Source organism: Nerophis lumbriciformis, linkage group LG17 (assembly GCF_033978685.3).
Source record: "Nerophis lumbriciformis linkage group LG17, RoL_Nlum_v2.1, whole genome shotgun sequence".
Taxonomy (NCBI): Eukaryota; Metazoa; Chordata; class Actinopteri; order Syngnathiformes; family Syngnathidae; genus Nerophis; species Nerophis lumbriciformis.
This window is the reverse complement of record NC_084564.2, coordinates 10667417-10681320: the sequence shown is the minus strand read 5'-3', so window position 1 is coordinate 10681320 and position 13904 is coordinate 10667417. Positions and strand designations below refer to the sequence as shown.

Genomic DNA, 13904 nt, shown 5'->3' with positions numbered 1-13904 from the left:
GTTCACGAGTGAGGGAAGAGTGGATCGTGAGATCGACAGGCGGATCGGTGCGGCATCTTCAGTAATGCGGACGCTGTATCGATCCGTTGTGGTGAAGAAGGAGCTGAGCCGGAAGGCAAAGCTCTCAATTTACCGGTCGATCTACGTTCCCATCCTCACCTATGGTCATGAGCTTTGGGTTATGACCGAAAGGACAAGATCACGGGTACAAGCGGCCGAAATGAGATTCCTCCGCCGGGTGGCAGGGCTCTCCCTTAGAGATAGGGTGAGAAACTCTGTCATCCGGGGGGAGCTCAAAGTAAAGCCGCTGCTCCTCCACATCGAGAGGAGCCAGATAAGGTGGTTCGGGCATCTGGTCAGGATGCCACCCGATCGCCTCCCTCGGGAGGTGTTTAGGGCACGTCCGACCGGTAGGAGGCCACGGGGAAGACCCAGGACACGCTGGGAAGACTATGTCTCCCGGCTGGCCTGGGAACGCCTCGGGATCCCCCGGGAGGAGCTGGACGAAGTGGCTGGGGAGAGGGAAGTCTGGGCTTCCCTGCTTAGGCTGCTGCCCCCGCGACCCGACCTCGGATAAGCGGAAGAAGATGGATGGATGGATGGATGGATATAGGAAATAATCAAGTAATCCCCTCTTCTGCACACAGAAGTGACCCTGAAAGGAGTGAAGGCCAGCGTTCTCTTGTCACAACACGCCTGGGCTTCATTTCTACTAAACTCTTGGTGGGACAGCATCACTCTTCTTTATTTCATGCCATGTAATGGAGAATTCCAGCGCTGTTGTCTTGGATGGATGGGAGTACTACTACGGCTATGTAGATCCAGTCATTGTGGATGAGAGCAAGTTGAAATACAATAAATGTAAGTGGCTTTATTTCAAAAATAGACATTTTGTTTATTTCTTGTGTGCCGCACTAATCCCTCACCTTCCAGACTCGGTTGTTATTGTATTTTGGATCATCCTGGCGGCTTTTGTGGGAGTCCTTTTCCTCACTTTGAACCTGATATCAGGCACTTGGCCCTTGCCTTGGTGAGTTGTGCTCAAAAAAGATGCTAAAACATACAAACGTAGGAGACATGTCTGCCTCCTTTCCTTGCAGGAGTCCCAGGCGCAGACGTCAAAGGAGACCCAGATCATCCAGTTTCATCTAATAAAACATGGCAAATGGCATTTTCAAGTATAGGATCATTGTTTTGGTCTGAAAAGCTCACATTTGACTTTTCCAAGAAGCAAAGATTCATTTAACGTGCATCAAGTCCTGGCAGACGTCCCTGATTGCCGATTCGGTCTGAGGCGCTTTGCCGCTTTCTCCCCGCTTATGACTGTCGCCGGTCACCATGGCGACGTGAGACAGGAAGAGTTGCGCTGAGTCGTGTCCGCTCCACACCTCGTGGATGTACAAAGACAGGAGGGACAGGCCCGCTTCTAGAAGGAAAAAGAAGGAACACGAGAAGCAATTAAAGGTGTGTTGATAAATCTTTTTAAGGGTTTATGACTCGGTTTTTGATTGGGTTTGATTGATTGAGACTTTTATTAGTAGATTGCACAGTACAGTACATATTCCGTACAATTGACCACTAAATGGTAACACCCCAATAAGTTTTTCAACTTATTTAAGTCGGGGTCCACGTGAATCAATTCATGGTACAAATATATACTATCATCATAATACAGTCATCACACAAGTTAATCATCAGAGTATATACATTGAATTATTTACATTATTTACAATCCGGGGGGTGGGATGTGGAGGGTTTGGTTGATATCAACACTTCAGTCGTCAACAATTGCATCATCAGAGAAATGGACATTGAAACAGTGTAGGTCTGACTTGGTAGGATATGTACAGCGAGCAGAGAACATAGTGAGCTCAGAAAGCATAAGAAGAAGTAACTATATTTGACTATTTACATTTGGTTATTTACAATCCGGGGAGGGGGGAGGGTGTTCGTCTAGGGTTCTAGTTGCCTGGAGGTGTTGTTTTAGTGACACCTGTTGGGAGTGCATTCCATATTGATGTGGCATAGAAGGAGAATGAGTTAAAGGGGAACATTATCACCAGACCTATGTAAGCGTCAATATATACCTTGGTGTTGCAGAAAAAAGACCATATATTTTTTTAACCGATTTGCGAACTCTAAATGGGTGAATTTTGGCGAATTAAACGCCTTTCTATTATTCGCTCTCGGAGCGATGACGTCACAACGTGACTAGGGATGTCCCGATCCAGGTTTTTGCACTTCCGATCCGATACCGATATTGTTTTTGCACTTCCGATCCGATACCGATACTGACCGATACCGATACTGACCGATACTGGCCTATCTGAGCATGTATTAAAATTTAAAGTTATTTAGCCTACTTAGTTGTCAGAATCATGTTGAAAAGGGTTTTAGTACTCTTGATAACAACTAGCCAGCTGAATTAGGGGAGTTTGAATAATACACAATGGTTGGTAACAAGAAACTGACATGTTTATTCAAGGATAAACACAAAATAGACAAAATTATACATGACAAACAGAAATGGCATCATTGAAACAAGGGCTGGGCGATATGGACTTTTTTTAATATTGCGATATTTTAAGGCCATATTGCGATACACAATATATATCTCGATATTTTGCCTTAGCCTTGAATGAACACTTGATGCATATAATCACAGCAGTATGATGATTCTATGTGTTTTGATTGATTGATTGAGACTTTTATTAGTAGGTTGCACAGTGAAGGACATATTCCGTACAATTGACCACTAAATGGTAACACCCCAATAAGTTTTTCAACTTGTTTAAGTCGGGGTCCACTTAAATTGATTCATGATACAGATATATACTATCAGATATATACTATCATAATAACACAGTCATCACACAAGATAATCACATTGAATTATTTACATTATTTATAATCCAGGGTGTGGAGGGGGGCGCCGGATGTAAGTGTCAAAAAGACAGCCAAAAGAGTTTGATATGAGAATAAATCTAAAGTTAAAATATAGGGTAGAAATGCACCCATTTGCAGGAAATGTAGTCTTGATTTTCAAAATTTTCTTTCAAGGCTTGCATGTCTACATTAAAACATTCTTCTTCATACTGCATTAATATATGCTATTTTTAAACTTTCATCCAGAGAGGGAAATCACAACTAAAAAAAAAATCACTATTTTTTTCATACAGTGTTGATGTGGAAATGTTTGCCTCGGCGATGGTGTGGACGTGTGGCACCGAATGGAGATAAGCGTCTCGACAGACATTACAATATTTGAACAATGATGACGAAAACGGTTTTCTCTGTCGTGTCCGTGTGTCGAAAATTGTTATGCGCTTATTTTTTTATTTGATTTTGTGCGTGGTATAGATTTGCCGTGCGCAGAGGACGCTTGAGCAGGCGCGCACCTTAGCGGCTGCGCTAGCATCACAGCTAACGTTAGCCATGCTGCTACCTCTCTGCTGGGAGAGGGCGTATACGTATGTGACGTATGACGTGACAGTATGTGACGTATGACGAGACAGTATGTGGCGTGTGTAAGAAGGTGCGCTCGCTGTCTGTAAGAGGGAGACACAGGAAAGAGTGAGAAGAGCCTGTCGTGTAATGCCAGCAGCTAAAAGCAACTACGTGAGAATCCACAGACCTGTGGATGTGTTGAAGGTGTGCTGGAAAATGCGGAACGGAAATTACGGAGCAGCAGAAAAGTGGAATGTATTATTTAAATCGGTGCGTTGGAAAACACGGACCGGAGTTTTTTTTAAAACTGGATCTGGATTGGCATTTTCCCATGCCTTGCCGATACGCATTTTTTTGCAAATATCGGCGGCCGATCCGATCCAAATATCGGATCGGGACATCCCTAGCTGTGACGTCACATCGGGAAGCAATCCGCCATTTTCTCACTTTCGTCGGTGTGTTGTCGGAGGGTGTAACAACACGAACAGGGACGGATTCAAGTTGCACCAGTGGCCCAAAGATGCAAAAGTGGCAAGAAATTGGACGAAATTTGTTCAAAATACGAGGGTGTGGGGAAAGTCGACGAAATGGTCAGTCGTTTGTTCCGCACACTTTACCGACGAAAGAAAGCTATGCTACGACAGAGATGGCAAGAATGTGTGGATATCCTGCGACACTCAAAGCAGATGCATTTCCAACGATAAAGACCCTAGCTTCCCTGGCCTGCTGACATCAACTCCAAAACTGGACAGATCAGCTTTCAGGCAAAGAGAGCGGATGAGGGTATATCTACAGAATATATTAATTGATGAAAACTTTATTCAATACTCGCGGTTTTACGTAAATTATTATACATAAACTGTGTTTACCAATAAATTAGCTTAAAAACAATCATTCGAGTACAATCGGGTAGTCTTGTGTAATGCAGTGTTTTGTGTCTATTTAGGTATGGTTAACCTGAGTGCTGAAATCGTGGAAAAATATATGTTCTTAGCGCGCCTGAAATGGGCTGTCTGCACTCTCAAAGTGCATGTTGTTGCCAAATGTATTTCATATGCTGTAAACCTAGTTCATAGTTGTTAGTTTCCTTTAATGCCAAACAAACACATACCAATCGTTGGTTAGAAGGCGATCGCCGAATTCGTCCTCGCTTTCTCCCGTGTCGCTGGCTGTCGTGTCGTTTTCGTCGGTTTCGCTTGCATACGGTTCAAACCGATATGGCTCAATAGCTTCAGTTTCTTCTTCAATTTCGTTTTCCACACTACAACCATCCGTTTCAATACATGCGTAATCTGTTGAATCGCTTAAGCCGCTGAAATCCGAGTCTGAATCCAAGCTAATGTCGCTATACCTTGCTGTTCTCTCCGCCATGTTTGTTTGTGTTGGCTTCACTATGTGACGTCACAGGAAAATGGACGGGTGTATATAACGATGGTTAAAATCAGGCACTTTGAAGCTTTTTTAGGGATATTGCGTGATGGGTAAAATTTTGAAAAAAACTTCGAAAAATAAAATAAGCCACTGGGAACTGATTTTTAATGGTTTCAACCCTTCTGAAATTGTGATAATGTTCCCCTTTAAGACCTTTGATAGATCGGAATCTGGGTTTAACGTGGTTAGTAGAGCTCCCCCTGGTGTTGTGGTTATGGCGGTCATTTACGTTCTGGAAGTAGTTTGACATGTACTTCGGTATCAGGGAGGTGTAAGGGTTTGGCGTGGTACCTCAACTTAAGAGCGTTTTTTTGGCTAATTGTTACGCTTTAAAACTTGAGTTACAAGCATCCCCGCCATGAGTTAGCGTAACATCCGACCAAAACACCCGGGCTAGCTCGCTAGCATTAGCCTACATCAGGGCTGTCCAAACAGAGCCCCAAACTGAAAGAAGAGAGTGCACTTGGGGGTTATTTTGATATTTGTCATTTTCAACATATTTATTGTAATCATTTGGGCTACCCTCAACTTTTTGCATGTTAAAGGTTCCAGGTACCCAAAAGGGTCCCAGTCATTAAAGTGTTACAATTAAAAACAAGTCATGTATTCATTTTTTTATGTTTTACTTTCAACGTAGGGTTGTTCCGATACCAATATTTTGATACCAGTTCCAAAATGTATTTCGATAATTTTCGGTACTTTTCTAAATAAAGGGGACCACAAAAAATGTCAGTATTGGTTTTATTTGAACATAAAAATCTTAGGGTACATTAAACATATGTTTATTATTGCAAGTTTGTCCTTAAATAAAATAGTGAGCATTCCAGACAACTTGTCTTTTAGTAGTAAGTAAACAAACAAAGGCTCCTCATTTAGTCTGCTGACGTATGCAGTAACATATTGTGTCATTTATCATTCTTTTATTTTGTCAAAATTATGAGGGACAAGCGGTAGAAAATGAATTATTAATCTACTTGTTCATTTACTCTTGATATCTGCTTACTTTCTCTTTGAACATGTTCTATCTACACTTCTGTTCAAATGTAATAATCACTTATTCTTCTCTTCTTTGATACTTTACATTAGTTTTGGATGATACCACACATTTGGGTATCAATCTGATACCAAGTAGTTACAGCATCATACATTGGTCATATTCAAAGTCCTCATAGTTCCTGAGTTTATAAACAGAATATGAATTTTTCAAAAAGGAAAGATTTTGTGATGCTAAAAAAATATCGATGTAATCATAGTAGTATCGCTACTGTACTTGGTATCATTACAGTGGATGTCAGGTGTAGATCCACCCATGGCATTTGTTTACATTGTGACGCCGGTGAGCTACGGTGTGTAGTGAAGCATGTTTAGCTATTCCTCGTCCTGCAGGGATGATACTTGTAAGAAACTTACTTTATTTGTCGCCATGGAGACGAAGATTAGTGATTTAGAAGTAGCTACAACACTGCGGTTAGCTGCTAGCTAGCTAGCCATGTCTTAAAACAACTCTTCCTGAGGGGGTTTCAGTGTTATAACTTCACCTTTATTGTTCGTTTTAAGCCAAGATACGTCTGCTTGTAAGTACTCCGTGATTGTGCGCTGCCGAACATGGTCCTTTGCTCGTAAAACCAGCAATGTCACGACCCGCCATCTCGCCCATTAAAAAAAGTGGGCGGGGACCGGTACATTTTAGAGGCGGTATAGTACCGAATATGATTAATTAGTATCGCGGTACTATACTTGTACCGGTATACCGTACAACCCTATTTCAACGTTGAATATCCATCGATCAACTTCACATCTATCCATTAACATTTAGTTGTATTTGTTTGTCCCTTTTTGTCAAAGAAAACCCTATTTTTTATGGCAAAAACACAAAATATGAATAATTTCACCAAAAAATGTTTAGAGGAATATTTGATAGTAGTAATTGGGGCCATAAATATGTACAGTAAATAATTCCTAACAGCATTGCTTTTGATTCATTATGTTTTTAACAATGGCCGTTAAAAAAAATACATACCGTACTACAATTGTTAGGGATCAAAAAAGCCCGCACTCATAAAAGAGTTAAAAAAAAGTCACACCAAATATATATTATTTTTACATGAAATGCTTAAAAGTCTAGATCAACTTCAGCTCTCTCTGTGGATTGTAAGTTTTTTGATGTTTTGAGCAATGACAGTTTTAAAATTAAGTGTCAATAATGCAACATTTCTCTTGTTACATTAAGTTGATAAACAATAACAAAAATTACAAAATATTTTTTGATAATAAAAAATAGTGATGTAATCAAGTACCGGTATTAAATTAACCAAAAATATGACTTATTTTATCTTTGTGAAAATATTGGACACAGTGTGTTGTCAAGCTTATGAGATGCGATGCAAGTCTAAGCCACTGTGACATTATTGTTCTTTCTTTTTTTTAATATTATAAATGTCTAATGATAATGTCAATGAGGGATTTTTAATCACTGCTATGTTGAAATTGTAACTAATATTGATACTGTTGTTGATAATATTCATTTTTGTTTCACTACTTTTGGTTTGTTCTGTGTGGTGTTTGTGTCTCCTCTCAATTGCTCTGTTTATTGCAGTTCTGAGTGTTGCTGGGTCGGGTTTGCTTTTGGAATTGGATTGCATTGTTATGGTATTGCTGTGTATTGTTTTGTTGGATTGATTAATTAAAAAAAACAACATAAAAATAAAAAATAAAATTTTTTAATAAATAAATAAAAATCGATTTTTTGAAAATGAGAACCCATTCTGAATCGCACAACGTGAGAATCGCGATTCGAATTCGAATCGATTTTTTCCCACACCCCTAGCTATTAACCGTTTTTTCGTAAACTGTTCCATCGCTGGTTCTTTGTGATTGATACAGAAAAGGTTTCTCACCACATTTCCACTGATCTTTGGCGTCTTCCGGCCGGCAAACAGAGACGATGGCCCCGTGCTTCTCCGGAAGTGTCCCTCGTCTCTCCAGTAAGCGAATCATGATGTCCGTGAACAGGCGGAAGCTCTCCGGCGCCCCTGGAACAGTCGCCTGGCAGACGCGATGGTAGAGGCGAAGCAGGTCCGCTTGGAAGCCAGCATCCGGCAGGAGAATGTCCACCATCTCCTCTTGCCTCAGCACGTTGTCTTCCAGCCACAGCAAGAATCTTTTGGTGCGCTCTTTGTCGTACGCGTCCTCCACCAAGCACCCCAGGACCCATTTGGTGACCAGGTGGGCCGCTTGGACAGCCAGCACACCGGGGTGCTCGGCGTCCTTTGGTGGGCGTGCGGTGGCGGCCAACACGGGACGCCAGTACATTAAAATGTTGCTGAGAGACAATCGACACTCGGTCGGGAGACTCGGCTTTTGTTCCGCTGTCTCAGCTTCCTCCACCAGCTTGGCTTTTTTGGCCCGGGCGTGGAAGATTTTCGCCCGTATTCTGTCTTTACCAGTCGCTGAAATAAAACACATTATAATCAGGAAAACAATTCTACTCATTTTCTAATTATTTCAATCAGTCTTGTTTTTGCAAAAGACTACAAGGGACGCACAGTTTGAGAAAATGGGGGGGGGGGGGAATCAAACTTCCAAGGTAAAATTGACTTATTTGTTACATTAATAAGGCTCTTTAGATGTTAAATTAAATTAATTATATACATACTTGATTTTCGGGAGAATGGTTGCCCCGGGAGATTTTCGGGAGAGGCACTGAAATTCGGGAGTCTCACGGAAAATTCGGGAGGGTTGGCAAGTATGATTATATATAGTGTGTGAATGTGGTAAAATGATGGATTGAACTGGAAAATAGCATTAAAAAATGGGACATACATTAGTCAAAGTGTACACCGCAGAGCAGCAACAATCAGATAATATTTTTTCGGGATGTCCCTATCAACGATTTGGGCCATTTCGATACTTTGACAATAGATTAAAGAAGTAAAAATGTTTCATGGCGGGTAACTAAAGTATCGTATTTTCCGAATTATAAGCCGCTACTTTTTTCCCATGCATTGAACTCTGCGGCTTACAAAGCGGTGCGGCTAATTTACGGCCACAATGTTTTGTATTCAACAAGTAGTTTTCATAGAACACCGACAGAGAAGCTGAAAAGATGTGTGTCATTGTTTGTGCTATGGCGCCAGCTTTTGGACGCGTGCTGCGGGTTGAAAACGTACTTCCTGTTTAGTGCCTTGAACCGGAAGTATAACCGTCCGTAGCGTTTCCACTCGTATGGATTCTTCATTCATCACATCAAGCAAAGTTTGTAAGTTTTACAATATTACTAAAACAATTCATACTTGCTAAACCGTCCCGTGTGTGATGTCTGTAGGAGTGTTTTCATGCATATTTGTACAACCCTATATCAATGTAATTAGAGATGTCCGATAAATGCTTTAAAATGTAATAACGTAAATTATCGGTATCGGTTTCAAAAAGTACAATTTATGACTTTTTAAAAACTCCAATGTGTACACGGACGTAGGGAGAAGTACAGAGCGCCAATAAACTGTAAAGGCACTGCCTTTGCGTGCTGGCCCAATCACATAACACATGCAGCTTTTACACACACACACACACACACACACACACACACACACACACACACACACACACACACACACACACACACACACACACACACACACACACACACACACACACACACAAGTGAATGCAAGCATACTTGATCAACAGCCATACAGGTCACAGTGAGGGTGGCCGTACAAACAACTTTAACACTGTTACAAATATGCGCCACACTGTAAACCCACACCAAACAAAGTATGACAAACACATTTCGGGAGAACATCCGCACCGTAACACAACATAAACACAACAGAACAAATACCCAGAACCCCTTGCAGCACTAACTCTTCCGGGACGCTACAATATACACCCCCCGCTACCACCAAACCCCCCCCATCTCCCGAATTCGGAGGTCTCAAGGTTGGCAAGTATACTCTAGTATACTCTGGACTGAAGCTGTGTGCCTTCATTGTTTTTGTAGCTGTTGTTTTGAGGCATGTTTAAAAAAAAAAAAAAAATGCACTTTGTGAAAGTCAAAGTATAGTATTTCCCATAGTTGTAGTGGGTATCAGGATTATCTCAGGGAGAGCATGTCCCGAATTCCAAGCTGCTGTTTTGAGGTATGTTAAAAAAAATAATGCACTTTGTGACTTCAATAATAAATACGGCAGTGCCATGTTGGCACTTTTTTCCATAACTGGAGTTGAAGTTGTTCTCTTATTTTGGAAAACCTTGTTTTTGATTGATTGATTGAAACTTGTATTAGTTGATTGCACAGTACAGTACATATTCCGTACAATTGACCACTAAATGGTAACACCCCAATAACATACCTGCCAACTTTTGAAATCAGAAAAACCTAGTAGCCAGGGTCCAGGGGCCGCAGGCCCCGGTAGGTCCAGGACAAAGTCCTGGTGGGGGGTTCAGGCTTCGCCCCCCGACGCAAAATGATTATTAGCATTCAGACAGGTTAAAATGTTGCTAAAACCATCACTTTTCTATCAGTCACAGTGACTTTTCAAAACAAAAATATTACAGCAAAAATCATATGGGTTGATTGACATGTTTATTCTGTAAGCTAACTTCAATAGTTTGAAATTATTTTGACAGTTAATGCCAGTTATCCTGTCAACCTTTCACAAGACTTCAATTTGTTAATTGAAAGTATAAACAGTATAAACAATTTTTACAGTAAACAAATGGTAAAACAGTACTAAACAATTCCATAAAAAAAAAAATTGGTGTCATTATTAACTTTCTGTCCAAGCTTGTATAATCTACTGCCTTGTTCAATTGTAAAAAATATTCTGTGCCTAAAATTCACATTTCTATCACAATTATCATACTGTAAACATGGTAAGCTAACTTCATTAAAATTAATAGTCCTGTCAATAGCATGGAATTACAATTCAAATGTAGTTTTTTTGTAAGCCTTTCAAAAGAATTCAAAATATGAAAAATTAATGAAAATTAATTTAAGCCATCAGACACTTGAAAAGTGGCACATCACATCTCTAATGTAATCATTTTAACTTTTCAACAGAAATAGCACTGCAAAAATATTAAGGACATACTTCTGTATTTTGGTAGTTATGCTGTCAACATTTAACAAGATTTCTTCAACTTGGACATGAAAGCATAAATAGTATAAACACTTTTAACAGTATAACAGTACTAAACAATTCCAATAGATAACATTGGTGTCATTACCTTTTTGTTTGCTCAATTATTGCCTCCGTAAATAAAACTTGGGCATTTATCACATCCAAAGAATCTGTTTGGGTGACGAAAAACGTTGAAAGTTTTCCACTTGTATCGCTAGCAACGGCATTAGACTTGTGTTTTTTTGTCCCAACGTGGTCTTTTACATCGCTAATTCCTCCGTGTCCGATCGAAAAATCTTGTCTGCACAAGGTGCAATTCGCGTAGTTTTCACCCTTTTTGGAACGAATAATTATTCCCGGATAGGCTTTTGAATATTCTTCACGGAATGACTGCAGTTTTCTTTTCGGTTTAAGACTCGTTTGCGATTCGTTGCTGATTCCATGATCGTTCGCTCGTTTGGAAACAATGGCCTCGTGCTTGGCACCGGTGCTATAAATAGCCTCGCGCATGGCATTCGGAATGGCTCGATAGGAAGTTATGGGAAGCAGTGTCGATTGTCATTGTTGTTACGTGATTTCGTGAATAAAACTTTTTTTTAATTTTTTTTTTTTAATTAATGAAAAACCGTATTTTTTATCACTGCAACCGTGACCCGGAATAGGTTGATGAAAACCGTACTAATTACGGGAAAACCGGAGTAGTTGGCAGGTATGATGTCATCAGCATCTGGATCGACCACCCTTACTTTATAATGAAGCTTTAGCGGCTAGCTTCTCGTGTCATCCCGCTTGGTGTGTGTGTAGCATGTGTAGCCATTCCTTTTCCTCTAGTCCTCCAGTGATAATGGTACATGAAAGAAACCCGGTTTATTCTCCACCATGGTGGAGAGGATTAGTATCTTAGAATCGGCTTCACACTGGGGATAGGGTGGAGTTTGTGTTCTGGCACACGTGCAACTTCTGCATGTAAGAAGGAACATGCAAATGTAATAATTGTGCATGAAGGAACCTGTCACGTGTAAACACAGGCACACGGCTGTGTTAAACCTCGGTTAAAAAAGGAAAATACGATCCAGACATCTCTACTCATAAGGACGTAAGAATACAGGTGGACAAACTTTGCCGAAGGAGTCACTTACTCAACAGTTCCTTTAGTCGGTGCTTTTCACACAAGCCCTGTATCTGGCCAAGCAGCGCCGTGTGGCCAGACAGGCTGGTCCAGCACAGGAGCAGAGCGAGGGCGTTGACAGTGGAGAGAGGCTGCGGGGGGAACACCAGTGGCTGGGCACGTTTTGCCACGCGGAGAGCCGTGACCTGATGCTTCAGTATGGAGGCGAGTGTTTGCAGGAACAGGCTGAACTGAGCTGCCTTCACGCCCAACCTGACAGGAGACAAAGAACCTGTTTCAGCATTTTGAGACTTCTCTTAGAGGGGAACTGCACTTTTTTGGGGGGGGAATTTTGCCTATCATTCACAATCCTTATGTGAGACAAGAACACGTTTTTAGTTTTTTAAATGTATTCTAAATCGTAAATAAACGCTAGCAAGAGTCAGCTAACAATAAAGCCAATGAGAGTCTCTCCAGTCCGCCTATAAAACATCTTAAAAAACATAAAAAAAACCTCCGTTATGGTTTTATCGCCATACAGCAATAGATGACATCTGCCTATTACCTGACACCTGACATGTTAGCTACTTCTCTTTGTTTATAATGTCTATTTTCTATTTCCTGCTGGATCTACTCTCTATTTTATGCTGCTGCTGTCACATATACCGCATTTTTCGGAGTATAAGTCGCACCTGCCGAAAATGCATAATAAAAAAGGAAAAAAACATATATAAGTCGCATTTTTTGGGGAAATGTATTTGATAAAAGCCAACAGCAAGAATAGACATTTGAAAGGCAATTTAAAATAAATAAAGAATAGTGAACAACAGGCTGAATAAGTGTACGTTATATGAGGCATAAATAACCAACTGGTATGTTAACGTAACATATTATGGTAAGAGTCATTCAAATAACTATAACATATAGAACATGCTATACGTTTACCAAACAATCTGTCACTCCTAATCGCTAAATCCCATGAAATCTTATACGTCTAGTCCAGGGGTCGGCAACCTGCGGCTCCAGAGCCGCATGCGGCTCTTTGATCACTCTGATGCGGCTCAGCAGCTTACTTGCTGAACCCCCCAATTTTCCCGTGAGACTTCCGGATTTCAGTGCCTCTCGCAGAAAACCGATTTTCACCCTTACAGCTATAATAAGGGCATGCCATGATGGTACAACATTTGGCGCTCTCTACAATCTGTATTAACAGCGTGCCAGCCCAACATCTTCTGCTTGCACACGTACGTGACAGCAAGGCATACTTTGTCAACAGCCACACAGGTTACACTGACGGTGACCATATAAAACAACTTTAACACTCTTACTAATAATGCGCCACACTTTGAACCAAAACCAAACAAGAATGACAAACACATTTCGGGAGAACATCTGCACCGTAACACAACATAAACACAACAGAACAAATACCCAGAATCCCATGCAGCCCTGACTCTTCCGGGCTGCATTATACACCCCTGCTACCACCAAACCCTAACCCCCCCCCCCTCTGTGCGTCGGTTGAGGTGGGCGGGGTTTGGTAGCGGGGGTGTATAATGTATAATGCATCTCTGCGCTGCTGACCCGTCTCCGCTCGGGATGGTGTCCTGCTGGCCCCACTATGGACTGGACTCTTACTATTATGTTGGATCCACTATGGACTGGACTCTCACAATATTATGTCAGACCCACTCGACATCCATTGCATTCGGTCTCCCCTGGGGGGGGGGCTACCCACATATGCGCCCACATATGCGGTCCTCTCCAAGGTTTCTCATAGTCATTCACATAGA

At 41.2% G+C, this 13904-nt stretch overlaps 1 protein-coding gene across 2 annotated transcripts in view; it reads right to left on the bottom strand.

The window, feature by feature from the left end:
- Nucleotides 1–856: 856 nt before the first annotated feature.
- Nucleotides 857–13904, bottom strand: part of urb1 (URB1 ribosome biogenesis homolog) — an 87292-nt gene continuing 74244 nt past the window's right edge. Inside the window, exons 36-39 of one of the 2 annotated variants that reach the window (XM_061972427.1) lie at nt 12143–12384; nt 7776–8327; nt 1213–1426; nt 857–1148 (exon numbers count right to left, since the gene is read on the bottom strand). In XM_061972427.1, coding sequence (XP_061828411.1) covers nt 1239–1426; nt 7776–8327; nt 12143–12384 — 982 coding nt within the window. In that variant the 3' untranslated portion in view covers nt 857–1148; nt 1213–1238. Of the gene's footprint in view, nt 1427–7775; nt 8328–12142; nt 12385–13904 lie in introns of both variants that reach the window. The other variant, XM_061972426.1, reaches the window with a different exon arrangement.